This window comes from Cryptomeria japonica, chromosome 9, assembly GCF_030272615.1.
Source record: "Cryptomeria japonica chromosome 9, Sugi_1.0, whole genome shotgun sequence".
NCBI lineage: Eukaryota > Viridiplantae > Streptophyta > Pinopsida > Cupressales > Cupressaceae > Cryptomeria > Cryptomeria japonica.
The window spans coordinates 520,712,394-520,733,587 of NC_081413.1; the positions used below are offsets into that span (position 1 = coordinate 520,712,394).

At 41.2% G+C, this 21,194-nt stretch overlaps 1 protein-coding gene across 3 annotated transcripts in view; it reads right to left on the minus strand.

Moving 5' to 3' along the window:
• The window catches only part of LOC131066898 (calpain-type cysteine protease DEK1), a 164,789-nt gene that overhangs the window by 75,872 nt on the left and 67,723 nt on the right, over nucleotides 1-21,194 (minus strand). For all 3 annotated transcript variants that reach the window (XM_058001774.2, XM_058001773.2, XM_058001776.2), the window contains exon 10: nucleotides 15,800-15,959. In XM_058001774.2, the coding sequence (XP_057857757.2) occupies nucleotides 15,800-15,959 (160 nt within the window). The remainder of the gene's footprint in view (nucleotides 1-15,799; nucleotides 15,960-21,194) is intronic.

A 21,194-nucleotide genomic window follows, 5' to 3' on the forward strand; every position in this document is an offset into this window, starting at 1 on the left:
AAGAAGAAACGGGGGAGGACATGTTTCCTCCTGAATATGGGGAGTATAAGGAAGGGGTGGCCCAAGTTAATAAGACCCCGACGCACCAATTTGCGAAAGACAAACCCATACAGTACAAGGACCCTACACTGAAGAAGACAAACCTAGGGGACGAAGCAAGCCCGAAGACTATCTTGGTCGGTGACAATTGGAATCCCGTGCTGAAGGCAGCAACCTTCGAGATTTTTATGGAGTAAAAGGATGCATTCGCCTGGACCTATAAGGATTTCAAAAGGGTCCCCTCGAAGCTATGTGTCCACTAGATCCCACTTGTACCAGGAGCCCAAACGGTGTGGAAGAGACCGTACCATATGAATAAGAATTATGCTGCAAGGGTGAATGATGAGATAGAACGAATGTTGGAAGCAGGCATCATATTCTGGGTGGAGACAAGTGAGTGAGTCTCACTGATAGTGATATCATTAAAGGAGGAGGCAAATCAAATTTACATCTGTGTAGATTTTCGGTGTCTAAACGCGGTCACCATCAAAGACCCATTCCCCATACCCTTCACAAATAGCATTCTCAAGGAAGTGGTCGGACACGAAATGTACTCCTTCCTAGACAGTTTTTTGGGGTACAACCAAATTTCAATTACGGAGGAAGACAAACTAAAAACCACATTTGTGGTTGAGGACGGTGTATATGCCTACAACCGAATGTCGTTTAGGCTGTGCAATGCTCCGACTACCTTCCAAAGGATAGTTTTGCATATCTTTGACAAAATGTTTGTGTGGAACTTTAAGGCATCTTTGGACGACTGGTCCATCTACAGTGTACAGAACACGCACTTGGTAGCCTTAAGGGAATGCATGGAGCGATGTGGAGAGTGCGACTAGCACTAAATCCAAAGAAATGTCAGTTTATGGTGCCTCAGGGGAAATTATTCGGCCACATTGTGTGCAAGGCCGGATTGAATTCAAACCCAAATAAGGTGAGGGTAATCATCGAGATGGAACCCTCAACAGATGTGTCAAGCGTCAAGTCCTTTCTAGGACACATAGGGTACCATAGGAAGTTCATCAAAAACTTCGCCTAGATTTCTTACCCCCTCGATAAACTGACACGAAAAGGAGAGTCATACGTCTTGGAGACAGCACACGGAGAAGCCTTCAAGGAACTCAAGACAAGGTTGGTGGCTGCACCCATCCTGACCTACCCAAACTGGGATAGAGAATTCCACGTACATGTGGATGCCTCTAATTATGCTACCAGTGCAATGCTAGCAAAGGCGAGAGGACATGGGTTAGGTCACCCCATTTACTTTGCCAGTCGGTTGTTGTCAAAGGCAGAAAAGAAATATAGCATCATATAGAGTGAAGCCCCCGAGATGGTCTACGCGGTGCAGAAATTCCGGCACTACCTACTAGCAACTCCATTCACATTTTATGTGGATCATCAGGCGCTAATGTACCTAGTGAATAAACCTATTATTCAAGGCAGGATCAGTAGGTGGCTACTCCTATTACAGGAATTTACCTTCACCGTTATTGTACGCCCTGGAAAGAGTCATGTAATTGTCGATCAGTTGTCACAGATCAAGTCGGGAGAACCACCCAAAGGAGTGAATGATGACTTCCCAGATGCTCATTTATTTCAGATAGCTGCATTACCGTCATGGTACAACAATATCAAGGAGTACCAGTCGACTTCATAGTTTTCGGCCGACATGCTGCCTAGACAGAGAAGAAAGTTGGTTCTGAGGAGTCGGACATTTCAGTTGATCAACGGGTTGCTCTACAAGATGGGACCCGATCAAGTATTGAGAAGATGTGTCATGGAAGAAGAGATCCTCGAGGTGTCAAGAGAGGCACACGAGGGGCCTGCAGGTGGCCATATGGGCCCAGACACCATGGCTCGGAAGGAGTTGTTGGCAAGGTTATAGTGGCCCACCCTATGCAATGATGCTCGAAAATGGGCGGTGGGGTGCAACACTTGCCAGAGGGTAGGCAAACCACTCAAGTGGGACTTTATGCCCCTCCCATGCATGGGAGTTGATTGAGCGATGGGGATTGGATTTCATAGGGACATTGAAGGCTAGTCGGGTGCAGAGGTGTTGGTATATCGCGGTGGCGATAGAATATCTGACGAAGTGGGTTGAAGCCCGAGCGCTACCAGACAACTCGACCCTAAGTACAACAAGGTTTATATACGCGCAGATCATCACCCGGTATGGCATCCCCATCCAACTGACAAGTGACAAAGGAGGGCACTTTGTAAATCATTTGGTTTAACTTTTGACAACGGAGTTTAAGATCTTCCACTCCCTGTCGAGCCCCTACTACCTGAGAGCCAACAGGTAAGCGAAAGCGATGAACAAATTACTCGTCTCCATCATATAAAAGTCTTGTGGCGTTGAACAAGAAGATTGGGAGGAAAATCTTATGTTCTTCTTGTGGGCTTCCTGAACCACGTACAAGGTGACAACAGGCCAGACTTGTGGCGTTGAACAAGAAGATTGGGAGGAAAATCTTATGATCTTCCTGTGGGCTTCCTGAACCACGTACAAGGTGACAACAGGCCAGACACCCTTCCAACTGATGTACGGCTAGGAGGCGCAAACGTACCTGTCGAGTTCATGGTGCCTAGTTTGCATATAGCTATTAAGAACCGGCTTGGAGATATGGAAAGCTTGCGGAAAGGTTATATGCCCTCGGCAAGTTGGATGAGCAGAGAATGATGACTCAATGGGCCACGGAGGCAACCCAACAACGTCGGAAATGATGGCATGATAAACACATCTGACGTATGAAGTTCACCGCAAGCCAATGGTTATTGAAGTATAATGACCAGAATGAGATAAAACCAAGTAAGTTCAAGGTGAGATGGTTGGGTCCTTACAAAATTCGGGAAGTTGGGGGCAATGGAGCAATTAGGTTGTCAACTTTGGATGACCAACCAATCGAGTAGCCAGTGAACGAATCGAAACTAAAACTGTATCATCAAAGGCAACAGCGAAACGACCCAGTTCGTTTGGAGGCGAGACCGGATTGAATGACTTGAAGAGGTATTTTTATTGTAAAATAATAATAATTAAAAAATTAAAAAATTAAATTAAAATTTTGAAAAAAAAAAAGAATTAGAGAACTCACCGTACAGTTTTTGCCAATAAACCATATGGTAGTAAAGGGAGAGGGTGTAAAGCTTAACTTGGGCGAAAAAGTATAAAGTGCACCACCAAATAGTATGACTCCCATCAATAGAGAATCGTACGACTAATAAAAGAGCAAAATTGGGAAAGAGTAAAGCAACCCACAGCAAAGATGTTACGTACGGTAGAAAATGAGAATTGCAGAGCAAGGATACGAATTTGTATGAGCAAAGAAGGAGAAGAGAAATCAGATAAAGGTAAGTGAAATAAAGTCTGTACATTCCAGAAGCATACAGGTTAAAATCCATATGGTGGAAGACAAGGAAGTCCGCACAAGATCAAATATGTACATAGCAAGTGGCAAAAACACCATACAAGGTGGTGAAGGTAGCATTGTACGGACTTGGTGAAGGAAATCGCACAAGAAAGAAATTCGTACAAGGAGAAATCGCAAAGGTGAAAATTCGTACAAGCAGCCAAGGAGGTCAAAGTTCGTACACAGGAAATCCGTACACGATGAAATACGTGCGGTGAAGAAGAATCCGTACATTGCAGGAGGTCGCGGTCGCAAGACAACAAGTAGAAATCCGTACATCGATGGTACATGCGAAAATTAGAATCCGTACACAGTGACCAAATCCGTACAAGCCAAGGCAAATAAGAGACTCGTGGGAGGCTATACAAGGTAACCTTGAAGTCGTACAAGGAGAACAAATCAAAGTTTGCACAAGTCGTACAGGAAAATAACGAAATTAGAAGAAATAGTATAAGTATTATCATCGGCAATTAAAGAATCAATTAATGGAGTCTGGCAAAGCAAAACAAGATTGGAGAAAACGTTTGCAGCAGTTACAGCTCCCAATAAACCAATTGGCGAAACAAGGAAGAATGGCAGAATCAGGCAGAACAGAACGTTGCCATCAAGAAGAAGGGTTGCAGGCAGAACAGATACAGGCAAAACAACCAAGGCTGGGAAAGGGAAGAGAATGCAAGATAAGGTGACAACGAACAAAATTACCTTCGAGGGATTGAGTGGCACCCTCTGCAAAACGTGGTGGTTGGAGACAACTGACGACCACCCCATCAAAGAATCCCTTCATCGGGCGCGGTTGCATTGGACAATCCAGATGCCAGTGTTTCCCATTTGAGATTTTGAGCCACACCTGTAAACAATGATCGCTACATACGACAGAAGCACTTGGGAGTCGACGTTTGATTACCAACAGTGTACAGTGATAGTGCCATTCTCGGCTGATGCATTCACTCGGGTGTTCGGCATCCCTAGTGAAGGCCAAAAAGATTGACAAGACCGTTGTTGTGCTTTGCACACAACTCCCCATCACCGACAGCGTCCCCCCCCCCCCGCTTTCATTTTGGTTTTCGTCTCGCCCCCGGTGTGGGATTTTGATTTTTATTCCCATGGAGGTGCAGCAAGTAGAAGTATGAGGAAATGATCCTGCAAGAGAGTGAGCCCGCCCGCTTCCTTAAGTCCTGAAGAGTTCGTATCAAATGTCAAGCATGATCCCATCCGTGATGAGAAGGTTGAATCATGAATCGTATGAAGAGATGGGGCGTTTGTTAATTTAAATTGCAGGGCAAAAGGGTGAATGCAAAAAAGGAGACTAATTTTCGGCAAAAGTTTGAATTTCGGCTAAGTTGGCCGAATTGCATAAGGGAGATGTAAATTCAAAAATTGCCTAAGGACCCGACTTGCAAAAAAGGCTCATAAGTTTGAAAAAAATCGGCTAAATAGGCAAAAATGTCCACTATTCATGAGTTTTGCAAAAAGGCCTTTGGGGCCGAAATTAACTTTTAAAAAATTGCAAAATAATCACCTAAAGCTGAACTTTGAGAAATCACGTGATTTTATGAAGTAAGGCGATTAGCTTTACTTTCAAAAACCTCTCTTAGGCCGAATATCGCAAAAGGTAAGAAGTAAGGCGTTTTTGTAAAAAACTTTTCAAAAGGGCCTTTTAGCTCAAAAATGGAAATCAAAGTAAGGCATTAAACTTTCTAATTTGGCAAAACCTTCCCTTAGCCCAAAAATGCGAAAAGTAGTAGTAAGCCGTTTAACTTTATAAACTTTGCAAAAGGCCTCTTTAGGCCGAAATCTCGAAAATAAAAGTAAAGCTTTTACTTTAAACATTTTCAAAAGCCTTTTCAAGGCCAAAAACGCGAAAAGAGGTGAAAGGCATTATTCTTTAAACTTAAAACATTTTCAAATGGACCTCTCAGTCCAAAATTGCGAGAAGAGGTGGAAAGCGATTAACTACATTTTCAAAAAGGCCTTTCACAACCCGAAATCGCATGATAGGGCGTTTCCATAACATTTTCAAAGGCCTTTCATAGCCCAAAATCGTGTGATAGGGCTTTTCCATAACATTTTCAAAAGCCTTTCAGAGCCCAAAATCGCGTGAAAGGCGTTATTCATAAACTTGCAAAAAGCCTTTTAAGGTCGAAAACAAACAGTCGCGCGAGGGATAAAAGGTGTTTTAAACGTCTAAGTTTGCAAAGCCTTCCTTTAGCGCGAAGCTTGCAGAAAGTAGGGCGTTTTCATTAAACCCTTTAAACTCTTGCAAAAGCCTTTCATAGCCCATAGTCGAGAAATCTCAAGAGTGAAAGAGGCGGTTTTTTAAACTTTATTTGCAAAAACCTTCAGCAGTCGAAAATCGCGAAATGCAAGTAGGAGGAAGGCGTTTTTCCTGAAGTCTCTTTGCAAGCATAAAGTAGCATTAAACCAAGAGGCCGAAGTCGCGTGAAATAGGAGGAAAGTGTTTTCAAAGTTTGTAAAAAGGCCCTGTAGGCCGAACTCACATTAAACCCTCCTAAATCTCGAAGTTTGAAGGAATCGCGGGGTTAACCACCTTTTTCGCCAGCCCAGAGTTTCAAAATTGTAAACATCGGCATTTGGCCGAAGGTCATTCTACGTTAGGCGGGGCTTTTCGCTAGGTAAGTTCATTTTTCTCCTTTAGTTATTAAATTGATGCAAAATTGGTCATGATGTTTAGACAAAGGTTAGAGAGTAGGTGAGAGAGTGAAGTTTTGTAAGTTATGATTTAAGAAACATCAAGCATAGCATGCATTAACAACCAGCTAGGGAAATCAGCCTTTAGAATGGAATTTTAGACTTAGAGAAATTTTGGAAATTTAAATCTCAACTTGAACAACACTCTTTTCCAAGTGCATTTTTCAAAAGATTCGCAATTATCAAAGCATTCCAACACTGAGTTGCAAGCTAGAACATTTGCTCTTTCCATCATAATCGTTCGGAAGTAGCATTTTTTGAAACCCGCACCAAGCAGCGATATTTAAACAAAACCAACTAAATTTTCTGCTTCAAATAGCATCTAGTTTATGGATGTTCAAGCTCTATTTATTGAAATGTCATGCTTTTTTCAAATTTCGATTTTCCCATTGATCATTAATTTCTAAGCACTAATGTCGTCCTCTGTTTTGGCTAGCCTGTTTTGTTGCCTTATCTCGTCTCGTAATCCATGTCCGATTGTGCAGGATAGATGCCTAGATCGGTGGTTGAATCCTCAAAGACACCTAGCGCAACTGGAACATCTCGGGTTTCCAAGTTTGACATTCCCCGCAGTGTCGAGAAAATGAAGTACCAATACCAAAGGGGAGGAGTTAGGGAGTCGAAGGTCCAGAGTGTATAGGAGAACATAGGAGACACGGATTTGGGCCACATAGATATCCAAGATTTCAGGAACAGGGTGTACTCTCCAAACGCCTATGGCAGGCCCAAATGGATGATGGAGAGTGGTATTGCTCAGGCATTTGGTTTCCCTTAGGCCGTGCAGAATTATGTATTAGTGGTTGAGGTTGCTAGACATTATCAACCAGAAACCAGGTTAATGATGCTAGAGTGGATGGTACTAGCTGATTTCACACCTGAAGCCCTTGGGGAGGCATTTGATATCCCATTTCCAGATAATCCTATTGCTACAACTATTGATGAGGCGCAGGTCGCTTACGACATGAATCCTGCTAAGTAAAAAACATTGATAAACGAAGAATGGTACAAAGAAAGAAGACCCCCAAGCATTAGAATTAGTAAAAAGACCCCAGAAGTGATTTTCACAACGAGTATGGTGATATGGTTACCTTACTCAGCCGAGTCATGGGACTCCCTCAATCTAATCTTTTTGAGGAATGGATGTTCTACTTTACTGAGCAGGTCTTCGCTGGGAAGTCTAAGTTCGACTGGGCTCAGATTATCAGCAATAATATCCATACACAGTTGATTGAGCTTGAAGAAAAAAAGTACTTTACCATGACTTCCTACTTGATCTACATGTTTGCCCGACTCCAGCCACTGACAGGGTTAATCAAGAAAGGTGAGATCGGGAATGGGCCGAATCAGGTGAAGGTGTACGAATGCTACCCTCAACTGCATTATTACGACATTGCCCAAAGAGAAAAGAATAACATTGCCTATGCAATTGGTCACTATGAGCGTGTCAATGATGCCTTTACAATGCGCCTGGTCAGGTTAATGCAAGGAGGATTGCATATAAGGCTCTCAGAACAGGCTACCACTTTGATCCGGAAATATGGTGCGTGGTTTATCCAGTTTCCCAGGTTCACTTACATCAGAATAGCAGGCTTTGAGGGAACACCATTCTGGCTTCCTCGCTATCCATCAAATAAAATAGTCCTCATGGAAGTAGCAAGACAGGCACACCCAGCACGCAGTCTACTCAGAGATAAGAAGCAATTTGGGTTCACCTTCCCCATGATTTTGGGTACCCTTGATGTGCACTTAAAAAATTCGGTGCAAGCTGAAGAGTCGTTTGCTAAATTAGCGTCCTATGGCTTACAGGTGCATTTCCCTAGGAAATGTTTTGATCATGATAATTTGGCAAAAAGGGCCTATGGCAGGCACTACAAAGCCAAGGCGTCAATAGAGGATTACTGGAGCAACTGTTCCGATGACTTTGAGGTTTGTCGACGTGAATATTCTAGGCTGAGTGTTCAGCAAATGCGGCTTTATGAGTACCGCCAGGTCCCAAATCAAGTGACGAACAATGGAAATTGCTTGCAAGTCCGAGAATTTGAGGCAGACAAGAACCTCTTGCCAGGCATTGATTGGACTCAGGACCCAATCACAAATTTTGAGGCAGTTATGGAACCTCCAAGGAGGTATACCGATTACTAGCTATCCCAACAAATTGAGAGACTGACCCATGCTGGGACCCGATTCACATACAGTCTAATGGGTAGTCTCGATTCCCAATCTTCGGAAGATGAAGGAACCTCAAGAGCGCCAATGGAAGAGGTTGAAAAACCTGAAAAAGAAGAGAAAGAAAGCAAGAGCCAATAGAGGGACTCGAACATCAAAAAGAACAAGGAGAGAAAAGATTCCCATCAGGAGGCCGGAGGTTAGTTCATCATCCAGGGACCCCAGTTCAAAGGATGATGTGGTTGAACTTAACTACATACCCGCTCCACCTTCACAAAGTGATCTTGATGCATTCGAGGCAAATAATCCTCAGACACAAGGTGAGCAAAAAGCAGAAGTAAGGGTCGTTGGCCCTAATGAACCTGGAAATCAGGTTGAAGAGGAAGAGATTGCACCTAATCAAGAGACTGGTAAGCATGAGCTCACATAGGGAAGTAGGCATGAATTGCAATTGAATAGCGGTGGAAAGGATGACACCACTGTTGAGGGAGAACAAAAAGGGGATGAAACTCAGGAACCCGACAAAACTGGAGAGCAACCATTACGGGAGGATACTCGACAGTTGTTCAGTGAGGTAGAAGAGAACCCAACCATGAGTAAGGGATTGGATACTACATCGGTTCCTTCTATGACCAATCAATTGCAGGTAGGCAGTGAGCCAACTGAAGCCTCCAAAGAACAGAGTGGGAATCTGGCAATTACATCTGGACAGACCATCCCTCAGGACTGGCTAATTGCTCATGCGCAACAAAAAGCAGTTGTCAAGCCACCAATTAACCTGGAAGATATCTTCTCTCGAATAAGGGAAATAAAATCCAAAGGCAAGAAAAAGCCAAAGACTTACTCCAGGATCACTAAAGATGAGCAAAGGAATCGCACGTTTCATATTGCCACCCCACCTATAGACAAGCCAGCAGATCAGATTGCATTGGCTGATTACAATGTTGCGACCATCCCAATAGGGCAAACCACCAAAGAGCAGGAGAGGGAAGAATTCAGAGATGTCGTGCAAAATATGCTCAAACAGCTCAATGAAATGACCGCTGAGAGAGATATGTACCGAGCTCGTGTTGAGCAAGCCGAGGGGTACATTGATCACCTATTGAAACCGCTGCAGCATGCCGCTGAATCCCATGTTCCCCCATTGGCACTGGTCCAGAGCATTAAAAGGAAAGGAAAGAAGATTATTGGTGATGTATTTGAAGTAGCAATGGGAATACAAGCAGCAAGGATCAAAATGCTGGAGGTACAAAAGGAGTACACCAAAATCCAGCAGGTGGTTGCCTTAACTCAACCAATCATGAGAGCCCTTTTTTGGACTCACGCTCAGATTCCAGTAATCCAGTCTATCCTAAATCCCCATAATATCAATACTTTCAAGGAGTGGTATTGGATTGTTTACATGAAGATGGACATGGCGGCTACTGTTAAGAGGATACTGGAAGAATGTGAGATGGACCTATCCCATATTGAAAATGGCAGTGAAGATGTTCATAAGGCCCTGGTCATTGGTTGGACAGATGCCATGAAGGATGCAAATGTACTGTCACGATGGTATGCCAAGTTGAGGCTCGGTAAAACTGCATAGTTTGTGGAGGACATAGAGTGTATCAGCAAGCTGCATTCAGACATATTGCGCTTCGAGGATCAGCAATCAGATTGGTGCGAGCGACTAGGGATAGTCAACTCTAATCTTGAAGGAACAAAGTTCAAAATGTGCAATCCTCCTTTTACCCCTAATGAGGGATTGTTCCCCATTTGTGTAAAATTCCAAGAGTACGTTCAGGAGGAACCTGCAGCACACCGGGACATTTGGGAAGGTTACCTGCATGAAGAGGACGAGTTTGTGGAGAAAAAGTCCATTAAGGGGAAGGAAAATGTGCTTTCCTAAAATATATGTTTCTTTTAAAATTTAAGTGCACTTTTTCAGACATAAAGTTTCTTTCTAACTACCAAAGTTATTGTAAATTTCGAGCTCCGTGCATGTGCACTTTTTGGAGCAGCTTTATATTTGGTAGTTATTGATTACCCTTTTGGTTATTGTTGATATTTTGCTTCCCATTTATGGATATGGGCAGCTTTGTTTAGAGGATGAATCTGGCCCACTTGTCTAAGTTTAATCTTGGCCATTCATCCATTTTGAGAACTCTATATAAAGGAGTTAGTTTCTCCTTTATTCTAGGCAGAAAGTTAAAGATTGTTGCAAAAACTCTGGCAAATATATACAGATTTTAATGGATGTTAAAGTTGTGTCTTTTCTACTGTGAGTGCATGGTCCTCTTCTCCATCTCTTTTATATTTCTGCAACTGTATTTACTTTTCAGACAGTTCGTTTATGCATGTATTTGATGGAAATCTTGGTTCATACCATTAGGAAATAATTGATTATTATTCCCTCTGCATTGTTAGTCTGAGCCCAATTTTGTGCTAAGTTGGGTTGTTAGATTTGAATAACTGGGTGTAAGAGTCCAGCATTTGTATTTAGCAGCTTGAAAATTCAAAGTTCCTAGATGATTGCACTGGTTTTTACCTAGTTGTGCTCAAAGTTCTGTCTTTGTGTTCAAATAGGTTGTCTTAGTTAAGTTAGCTAGCTGTTCTTATTACTCTTTATCCTTATTCCCCCTTTTTCCCTTTTTTTAAAAAAAAACCCACAAGTCAAGATGAAGTAGCATCAAGTTAAAAGCAAATCAGATAAAATAAGACTGTAAGATTTTAAGGAACCTGTGTGGAACCAATTCCGTCTAACCGTAAGTCCCCTTTGTGTTTCCAGCAAAACACATCAACCGCTGAGCTATCTTGCAGTCAAGACCTGCCAACCAAAACCTTGAGGTCATCCCCCATTGATCAATTTAAAACAGCATTAGGGATTTTCTTATCTCAAGAGAGGATAGGATACTTAGCATTATATTCTGCGTTGGCCGGACAGAGTCGTAGTTCCACGACTTTAGACACGTCAACCACCGCCACGAAGATGTCCGCAGAACAAAAACAGAAACTCCTGTGATTGGTATGCTAGAGTAATTTGACACCAGAAGAATGGGAGACGATGACTGCACCTAAGGGGTGCAGGTTGAAGAAGTCGTTCATTGTGCCAGGAGAATGGCATTGCTTGTTGGATGTGATGAAGGGTTGCCTGACAGGGGCTAGCTAGCCCTTGTTAGCTTTGACGAACGGATTACAAAATGGCATGGTATATGATTAGGCATCTGTACTCTCAAACCAGATTCATGACTTTCTCACATTGTGGCATAAAGCTTTCTACATGCTCTATCATGTCATTGGGCATCAGAGAGTCAGTCGGAGACAATAGAGGAGGATAGCAGCGGAGAACAGGAGTCGGAGGATACTTCTTCCGGGAGTAGTCGGAGAAGTGATACCTTCCGTCTGGTGACTCGAGGGGAGGTGAGTAGTGGTCTTGTCGAAGGTGCGTTGGACAATGTAGAGGAGGGTACAGTTGGAGTTGCACCATCTGGGGGTGTCACACCCTCAGGTGGCATTGTAGGCATCACACCATCTGCCACACCCTCGAGTGGTACTAGTACGCCAAGTGTTGCACCATCCAGTGGTGTCAAGCCCACAGGTGGTGGACTTGTCACACGTGTTGATTTTGCTCCAGCCTTGTTAAGGGTTGACAGTGGAGTGACTCCACTTCCTACCTCGAGGATGACTATTGGAGCCATACCTGTACCAAGGTTCGGGCAGTTGCAGACACCACCCACTCAGACACCTCTAGAGCCACCCACGCAGACATCTCCCAACACAGAGCCTCGACGCCCTTCTACTGTAGCACCTACAGCCGAGGTAGTAGTGCTAGCAGTTGAGGCAATGAGCCAGCGTACAGACACTCAGGAGATGCCCACAGAGTTAGAGACGTCAGTTGTCACCACGGATGCGTGGTTGGATCGCTACAAGGTGACCCCCATGGCACCCATAGGACCTCCGCCCCCTTCACCACAGCAGCAAGTGTTGCCAGAGATTGTGGATTTGGACGAGGGAAGTTCCCACCAGAGGGAGTCGGAGATGGATCTACACCAGGATATGGCAATGCTGGGAGAGGAGTCTAGGGCTTTTGGGGCCCATCAACATGTAGCATCTTTGGTCCAGGGTGAGTTGGGTGTTGTGGAGCAGTTTATGGCTGATTTGAAGTTTGATACCCGGAGGATGGTGGCCTTAGTTCAGGACTTGGCTCTGGGGAAGATAGATGAGGCAATAGAACATCTAATCGCCTTTGCTACAGGAAGGTGCGATGAGGAATTTGCGAGGTGTTTTTACTCCAGTGGACGGCTTGCGACTGAGACGCCTACCATGTTGGAGGCATGGAGGTGTCCCGAGCCAGTTGGGGAAAGCAGGACGCACGCACTGCTCAAGAGGGTTGAGCAAGCATTTCGCAAGGGATATTATGAGCTCTGACGGACCCAGCATTCAACAGGAGGTGCTGAGATCGAACGAGTGGCAGCTATTACTACTCGGAAGGAGTTAGCCACTCAGCTCCAGGTGGTAGAGGAGGAGCTAGTCCAGCAGAGGACTCAAGTGATCGTCGTGGAGGAACAATAGGCCCAGGCGAAGGTAGAATTGGCACAGGAGACGGCTAAGCGAGCAGCAGTAGAGACTCACCTTGCTTCAGTTTTGGAGGATATGGATAAGATGCATAAGGAGGTTATGGAGGCCATATTCATGGTAAAGACCGCGTGGGAGCGCCAGCTGTTAGCTGAGCGAGACCTCCAACGACGGACTCAACAAGTCCACCAGTTGAGGGAGCAGTTGGCTGCATCTACCCCACCTACACCTTCTTCATCAAGGACACTCTCTCGACCCCCAGGTCCTTGATTTTTTTTGTATAGTTGTTTCCCCATTTTGTTGTGTGTCGTCCAAAGACGACTCTTTTTTTTTGGGGGGGGGGGGTGATGATGTTATCGGAAAAATTAATATTTGTTAAGTAGGTGTTTAGGGGTCGGCGGTTGGCACCCGCAGTCGGTTGACACCCATGTGTGTGTGTGTGTGTGTGTGTGTGTGTGTGTGTGTGTGTGTGTGTGTGTGTGTGTGTGTGTGTGTGTGTGTGTGTGTGTGTGTGTGTGTGTGTGTGTGTTCCTATCCTCGGAATAGGATTATGTTTATGTTATGTTATGATGCTGGAATGTTATTCAGAAGATACATTGTAATACTAAGATTAATGAATATATATCTGTGAGTTCTCTACATTTTGTGCATACGAGTACTATTTTGTTTTACTTGCATCTTGTCATGTTCTGAGCACATACCCTACGGGGCAAAACACAGATAGCATTCAACATAGTACAAGAACATTTTTTTAGGTGTTAAATAAAGCACCGTCAATTCTTCAAAAGTCTACTCCTCACTCACTTGTGAAAATTGATGAACTGGGGTGAGGAACCAACATCCATGACAGTGTTGCTCTTGCATATGCGCACTACATTTTATTCTCAAAGAAAGAAAATGTTTAACTCTGTCTGTCACTCATTACACAAAGATTGCAGAGCTTAACAATGAATTCCCTGGTGAAGTGAATACTTAACATATATCCAAAACACAGACCCAATAAGAGGGAAAATGTGATAAAATACAATATAAGTATGAAATGTAAGGCAGAAAATTTTACAATTTAAGATAATCAAAATGAGCTCAACAAACTGGTTACAAGAAATTATGGTATCTCCACAAAATATAAACAAAGTCATTTCAAACAAGATATCATAATCAATTATTTGTGAACATCTAGAGTGCTCTAGTTTAGTGAATTTTTTGATAAGACAAAAAAAAATGCATAGGCAAAAACAGGGGTGATAAAAATCAATATGTATTCATCAAATGTCATTGGAAGTGATACACAAATAGAACCAATCAGTAGTAGATGATCATCTTAGCATATACAGCCTACAAAAATATTTGTCTTTAACTTTCAATTGCACCTCTTGTAATACAAATTCCTAGGTGCACTTAAGAATAATTCTCATTCTTTATTGACTTGTGCATATTCATTCAAGATTACAAAATGCTTACGGTGAACAAGAACTCCAATCTATGAAGGCCCGAACAAGAACTCCAATCTATGAAGGCCCCATGCATCACGTGTTTTGAAACAAATCCCCGATGACTCCCTCGAAAAGCACATCCCTAACAGTCGGTGTTTCTTGTGTTTAGTCTTCCGCATGTGCATTGTCATGTATCAAAAAGGTTGATCCTTCTAGAAGTTTGAGCATTTGTTCATCATTGTATTTATGCATGGAACTTAACTTCAAAAAAAAAAAATAACCACGTATGTCTTGTATGTTTTTCTCTTGTCCTCAAGGGTTCCTTGGCAGGGCATTACATCAATCTTGAGTTATTATATTTATTTAAAAGTTACTTATTTTAATTTAGACCTATTTCAAAATCATTCTATTTTATTTATATTGTTTACTTAATTTCTATTTTTATTTGAAGAGCTATATTTAATTGAAGAGTTATTTTAGTTTTTATTTTATTTTATATACTTATGAATAATTTTAAGTTATTTTATTTCCTAACACATTTTATTTTACTATATTTTTATTTGAAAAGGCATTTTATTTTTATTTACTTGAGAGTTATACTTCAACTTCTCAAAATATTTCTCACTTGAATTTTGTATGTTTACTTGTGACTAATCAAATTCCATTTTATGCAACAGAAACTCCTTGTCATGCATGATCACATAGTTATATACCATAATCAAATTTGTCCAGTCAATGCATTTTTAGCATGTTAGGCACATGCTAACTGCTAGTTAAGACCAAGCTCAAAATCATAAACATATTTATGAAGGGCACAATATCAACGATTTCAAACCTAGACCTTCGTATCTTATCAATGAACATTGCTTGCATTAGCCTGAGATTTATAAGTATATAATCTCAGTCAAGGTAAAGTCTAATTGAATTAATATTCATATCTAGATATACTTCACTTGAGTCGTGCCATGGTAATTGCATTCTATCTTACACACAGTAAACCACTTCTCAAGCATGCCCATTTGAGTCAAATAGGACATCAATTTTATACAAGCAATGCTTATTTTAGCAGTCAGGCACTTGACAATTACTACTCGAGACCAAAACCAAAATCATAAAGATGATTAAGAGGGGTGTAGACATCATGGACATAAGAGGCTACCCATCATTTCAAATAAGAAGCTTTGTAATTTCTTGAAAAACATTGATTCCTCAAACAAATCCCACTAATTGATAAAAACACCATAAGCATAAAGCATAACTACTGCAAAAACTAAATCATTTGAGCATTATTCTTTGAAATTTAGCTAAACAAATAATGAAATTGATAATAAGAGAAGAATATTCTTCTGACCATAAACATGACAATCTATTAGGCAGAAGGCAGGAATAAATCACAGTAGAAAACAATAATCTGAGAAAAAGATGCAAGCAAGTCATATGCTACTGAACAAAAAATTGACAAACTTTATCACAATTATTTATGCACACCTCTTTTGATCTCTTAAGACATCCTTGACTATAGCTTGTCTGCTCTATAGGAGGTGAGCAAATATGGTATCCATTGTTTATCCATATTGGAATGGCCACAGAGAGACATGCCAGCATGAGTGGTACTGCCAATGCCAATCCAAGCAGAATAGATGATTTACTGCAAAAATCAAGGTTGATGTTAGAATATTGAAAATCTTGCAAAACAAGAGCAACAACTATTTCCATGATTGATATTGACACTATGAATAAAAGATGATTTAACATACTATTTGAAATACATAAACAAAGGTTGACAGTACATTCAATGCTGCAATGTTTATAAGAGAGCCCCGTGAAAATTAATTTGTCTGAAACTATTTTTCCTTAACTTTATCCCTAGTCTTGATAAAATGTTACTTTTCTAAAAAAGTAGACCACTAATTGTGTTAAGACCACAACTTGTACTTGTTCTAGCTGCTCTAATCCTATAAACAATAAAGTTGAATTGTAGACACTGAATTGCCTTGATCTCAGAATGCTCACAAACAGTCTTGGTCTTTTACTTGTTAGAAGTGACCAAAAACAGAATTGTTAATATTAACATTAAATAATTATTAGAAGATAAGGCTTACAGTTGTAATAAAGTCATCTTAGTGACAAGTGTTTCTTTAGATTACAAGATAAGGCTTGCAGTTATAATAAAGTCACCTTAGTGACAAGTGATAAGGCTAACAAGAGGAAAATGCTTGGGAACACACCACTATTCTTTCTTCATCTTTAATGTGGGTCTCCTATACTTGGTGTGAACTTTCCCTGTATTGCCATGTTTTTTTCTGTTAAAGCAACTCAATGGGAGATTGAAAAAACTATGTGTGTGATTTGAGGCATGGGAGTTTTGGTGACTTGGCCACTTCTTCCTATCTTGGTGTGGACTCTCATTGTGGTGGCTTCTTTCAATGTGGGAATATTTGTGGGGCGGGCTACCCAATTCCATGGCATGAACTTCATGTATCTTGGCAGCTGTTATATTTCCTAATATGAGCTCTCATTATCAGTGTGTGCCCATCCATCTCTTAGCATGAGCATCCATCTCTTGGTGTGAGCTCTATACTCTTGGCATACATTGAGCATGGAAGATACAACCTTAGTGTGAGGATAGCAGGACAGTGTCGAATTTATTGGAAGCTCAATATGAAAAAGATATTGATCATTAAGCTGCTGGACATGTATCTGCTAAGTAAGAGCCAATAAAAAGCTGCATTTTATATGTCTTTTGCACACAGCAAATTCTGTTTAGTATTATGTATGTAATCACTAATATCTGAATTCATCTAAAGGCAGAATAATATGACATTTGCAGATCAGATTGGTTCTTTGTATTTCTATTATTATAATTGAAGCATTTTGTCAATAATAATTTCTATTACTAAGTTTGTATGCACTATTCTGCAATTCTGAGCAATATACAAATATCAACCATCATATGCAAATCTGAAACTGTTACCATCAAGCAAACTCTTGACAAAAATCCTTCTATGAAAAGAGTTGAAAAATAGGGCTAAAGTCAGCAGCTGATTTTACAGTTGTATCAGAGCTCGTTTTCCTGCCAGTCTGTGTTTCTTATCAGTGAAAAAGAACAAAGATACATTCGCCGAGAACAAAGAAGAACTGGGTGACAGCCCCCACAAGTTCCAGTAGGCATCAGTGTTAATTTTAGTACTTTCAGATTGAATAAAACTCAGAAAATCAGAATTAGTTTTAACTAGGTTAATTAAATTTATTGCTTTCCAGATTTAAGCATAGTAAAGGAAATGAATGCATAAATACAAAGCACAGTTACCCTGGGAAAACCTCCTAGGAGGAAAAACCCAGCCAAAAGATCCTCAGATCTGATTATGGTTTTGAATTCAACTGATAATTACACACTTATCTGGAGTATAGATGTTGCAGTCACAAGGAAGATGAGATAGAAGTCTTCACAATTAGTTTGCTAATGGAGATCATGATTTGCAGTCCTCCCAATCAGACTTGATGTGTGTTACCAGGGTAGCAGCACCTTTCAAGTAGTTCGCAATCCTTCTATAGGGTTTGTTTGGGCCTTCAATGGAGTTCTCTATCTCTTGGTGGAGATCTGCTGCATTTGATGGAGTTCGCTGTCTTCTATTATGTTCTGCTGCACTTTAATGTAATTCGCTGTTATCAACTGCCTTGACTCTATATTTCGCTTCCTTAGAATATATTTCACACCTTCTTGCAAAACTGAATGAATGATGTTATGAGAAGTATATGCTTTATTTATAGGAGTAGTAATACTTCTCAATCATGTCGGTCTTCTTTGCAAATTAAACATATTAATTATTTTAATTCCTTTTAAGTGAATTGGATAGGGTCGGCCCTATCATGGAGGCGAGTTGGGTTTGGATGTAGCGTGGAGGCCTTTTAGGTGGAGCCTAGAGGTATTGGGCCTGGCCCTATATGTTGGAGGCGGATTCCAATGTTGCCCAAGGCAATTGGAATCCGCCAGTCCTAATTACAAACAACAATCAGGTCTTATCTTCAAGCAGTGGAACAAGTAATTCTAATCCTCTAGCAGGAGGTGAACATGTCATGTCCCCTCTTTAGCTCTGTCTAGCAGAGACATGTGAGTCAGCTTATTTTGGGGTCTTGTAGGCTAACAGTGGTGGATAGAGACTCAGTGAGGATATTCAGTGTTTGGGATTTGGTATTCTGGCAGTAGTGGACCAGTTTGGAGCAGTTCCTTAATTTTGGGAGGCATTTCCTTCTTTTGTGGAGGCTATTCCTACTATTTAGGAGGATTTGACAGTACCCAGGGTTGGGTTACCATGAGACTATTCCTTGGGTTCAGTTTCAGGAGATTTGGGTATGTTTCCTAGCTTCTAGGAGCATCCCTAGATTTTAGGGACAAGATTGCTCGAGGATCCATGATTTCCGACAACAGTCACAGACAGGTGGCAGGCTCCGTTTCAGACTTGTGGAGTCAAATGAGCATTATACGGCTATTTGGGATATATTTTTAATATTTCCTAAGTTAGCGTCTTATTAATTAAATAAAGCTATTTATATAGCTAATTGGAGTAATAAGGGGATTTTGGCTTCTTCTGGTCAGGCAGGCATATGTGTTATAGCTTGTTGGAAAGGTCTTGTTATTATAACTTATTTTCATCATCCGGAGACCTTCTGGCACCTTGAGTTTTGTTATTTGATGAAAGGGGTGTTTTTCCTATACATAAAGGCCTTTTAATTAAGAATATGCCATTATTTAATAAAGGTAAAAGCATATTCTCCCTTTAGGGTTCGAGTAGCTTTGAGAGGGAGATAAAAGGAGATGTTGGCTCATTTTTTATTATCTTTTTACATCTTCAAACTTGGCATTTGTGAATTTGCTCTGAGGAGCAATTTCTGGAGAACTGGGATGCAAACCCCAGGGCTTAGATATTGGGACGCAAACCCCAATATAAGGTTTCAGCAGCTTCATTTGGTTTCAGACTTTGATTGGAGTGCAAGTTCAGCATTGGAAGGGCTTTGGCTTTGGAGGTTGGGTATATTGCCTTGCATGTGGGAGTTCCTTGGCTGCCTGGACGTGACTACAGCAGCCGTACGGCCTCCTTCCAGCTGGCATGTGGGTTGCTGATTGGTATTCATCAGCCATCTCTTTTTTTGTGCGTGGATGGTCTTTCTTGCAGCCGGCAACATTATTTTGGTTGGTAGATACTTTGCTGGCATATCATTTATGTATTTTGCCTGGTACGATTTGTAGCTATTCTGGGTTGGCTGAATATTATATTATTGCACATTATTTTCCAGCCTATTTCATATGTGCTGCTGCTGTTATTCATTGTTTACCTATATCTGGAAAAATACAAACAAAAACAAAAGACACAACCTTTCTGCAACTTATGTCTCTCTCTGAAAGATCATTTAATAAACAGGAAGAATTTATTTTAAAACAAATAATTAAAAAATTACAGCCTGTCAGCTTAAAAAATCCATCAGGGATCTTTCAGAACATAGAGAAATGAATATGGGTGATAGAGATGCAGGAGAGGATCACGCAATGAGCATACTGAATACGTTGGTTTGGGGACAGCAAGAACAAAACCAACCAATGCTTCAAACAAAATCAGTGTGTGCAAGACTGGAGGGAAGCAGGTCTAAATGTTCAGGCTGATATATCTCTCTGAGACTAAGGACCTAAAAATGAAGCATAGACCTCATTGGGGTGGTAGAGCAAATAATAATGACTTGCAGACAAAGATTCATAAAATAACCCTTCCCTTCTATGATGGGTCTAGTAAGACTACAGCCAAAGCATCGGTTCAGAAAGTAGATACTTACTTCCAGCTTAACCCCATGCCGGAAGATGAGACCATTAAAATATGCTACTATTCACCTGGATGGTATTGCACATGAACAGTGGCACCACAGAATGATGACGATGGTGCATGTTTAGATTACCTCTTATGTAGAGTTCATGACAGGCTCATTGACATATTTGATAAGGACCTGAATCTCCATTTTAAATTGGCTAAGCTGAAACCGTAAGATTCAGTGGACACCTACATTGCAGATTTCCAGAGATTCAGTATTGGTTACTGATATATCAGAGAGGAGGTTGATAATACTATATAAGAATAGATTAGCGGACCCTCTAAGAATATGGATAAGAGCTCTTAGTCCTAATGCCCTTCAGGAAGCCATTAAAAAGGCTAGAGACATGGATCCTACAACTGCTAAGAATAAATTTCAGTTGAAAGGATTCTTGTCTCAAAAGGACAAGGGTCCTCTACTCCCAGCTGTTTTGCATTATTCTCTTTCATGTATAGATTGGGCCTCATGTACCCTTGATGTATTTAGAGGACTCCCTAGCAACCTTGTTCATCCTAATTTAAGAGCTTTTGGTCATTATTCCTTGCGGTACACTATTGTTGGGAAGGAAAAGTGCTCATATGTATGTACCTCCATATAGTGAGATAGAGTTTACTTTGAGCAAGGCTAGTCCTGCAAGGTAAGAGCTGTAAGGTAGCACATGATCTTGCATTCCCTTGCCATCCATTCATGTGGTAGATAGTATTAATGGATTGTATGGTATCATTCTATTAAAGTGGGGATGGAAGTAGCCATTGTGAGTCCACAAGGAATAAAACACCCACTTGAATAATTTGAAGCTTGTACAAGTGCTTAGTGTATCTTTTTGTTCAAAACCACCACTATCTATCAATCCAAATCTCCCTCTATCCAATTTGCTTGGTGTGTTTTCAATTCCACCCCTTAGTAAAGCAAGCAAACCTTAAATATTTCAATCCACCATGCAATATTTTCCTCCAAATATCTCATTCATCCATCTAATCCAATTCCTCATCCTTCCAACTCTCCCAAAATCTCTCCAAACAAA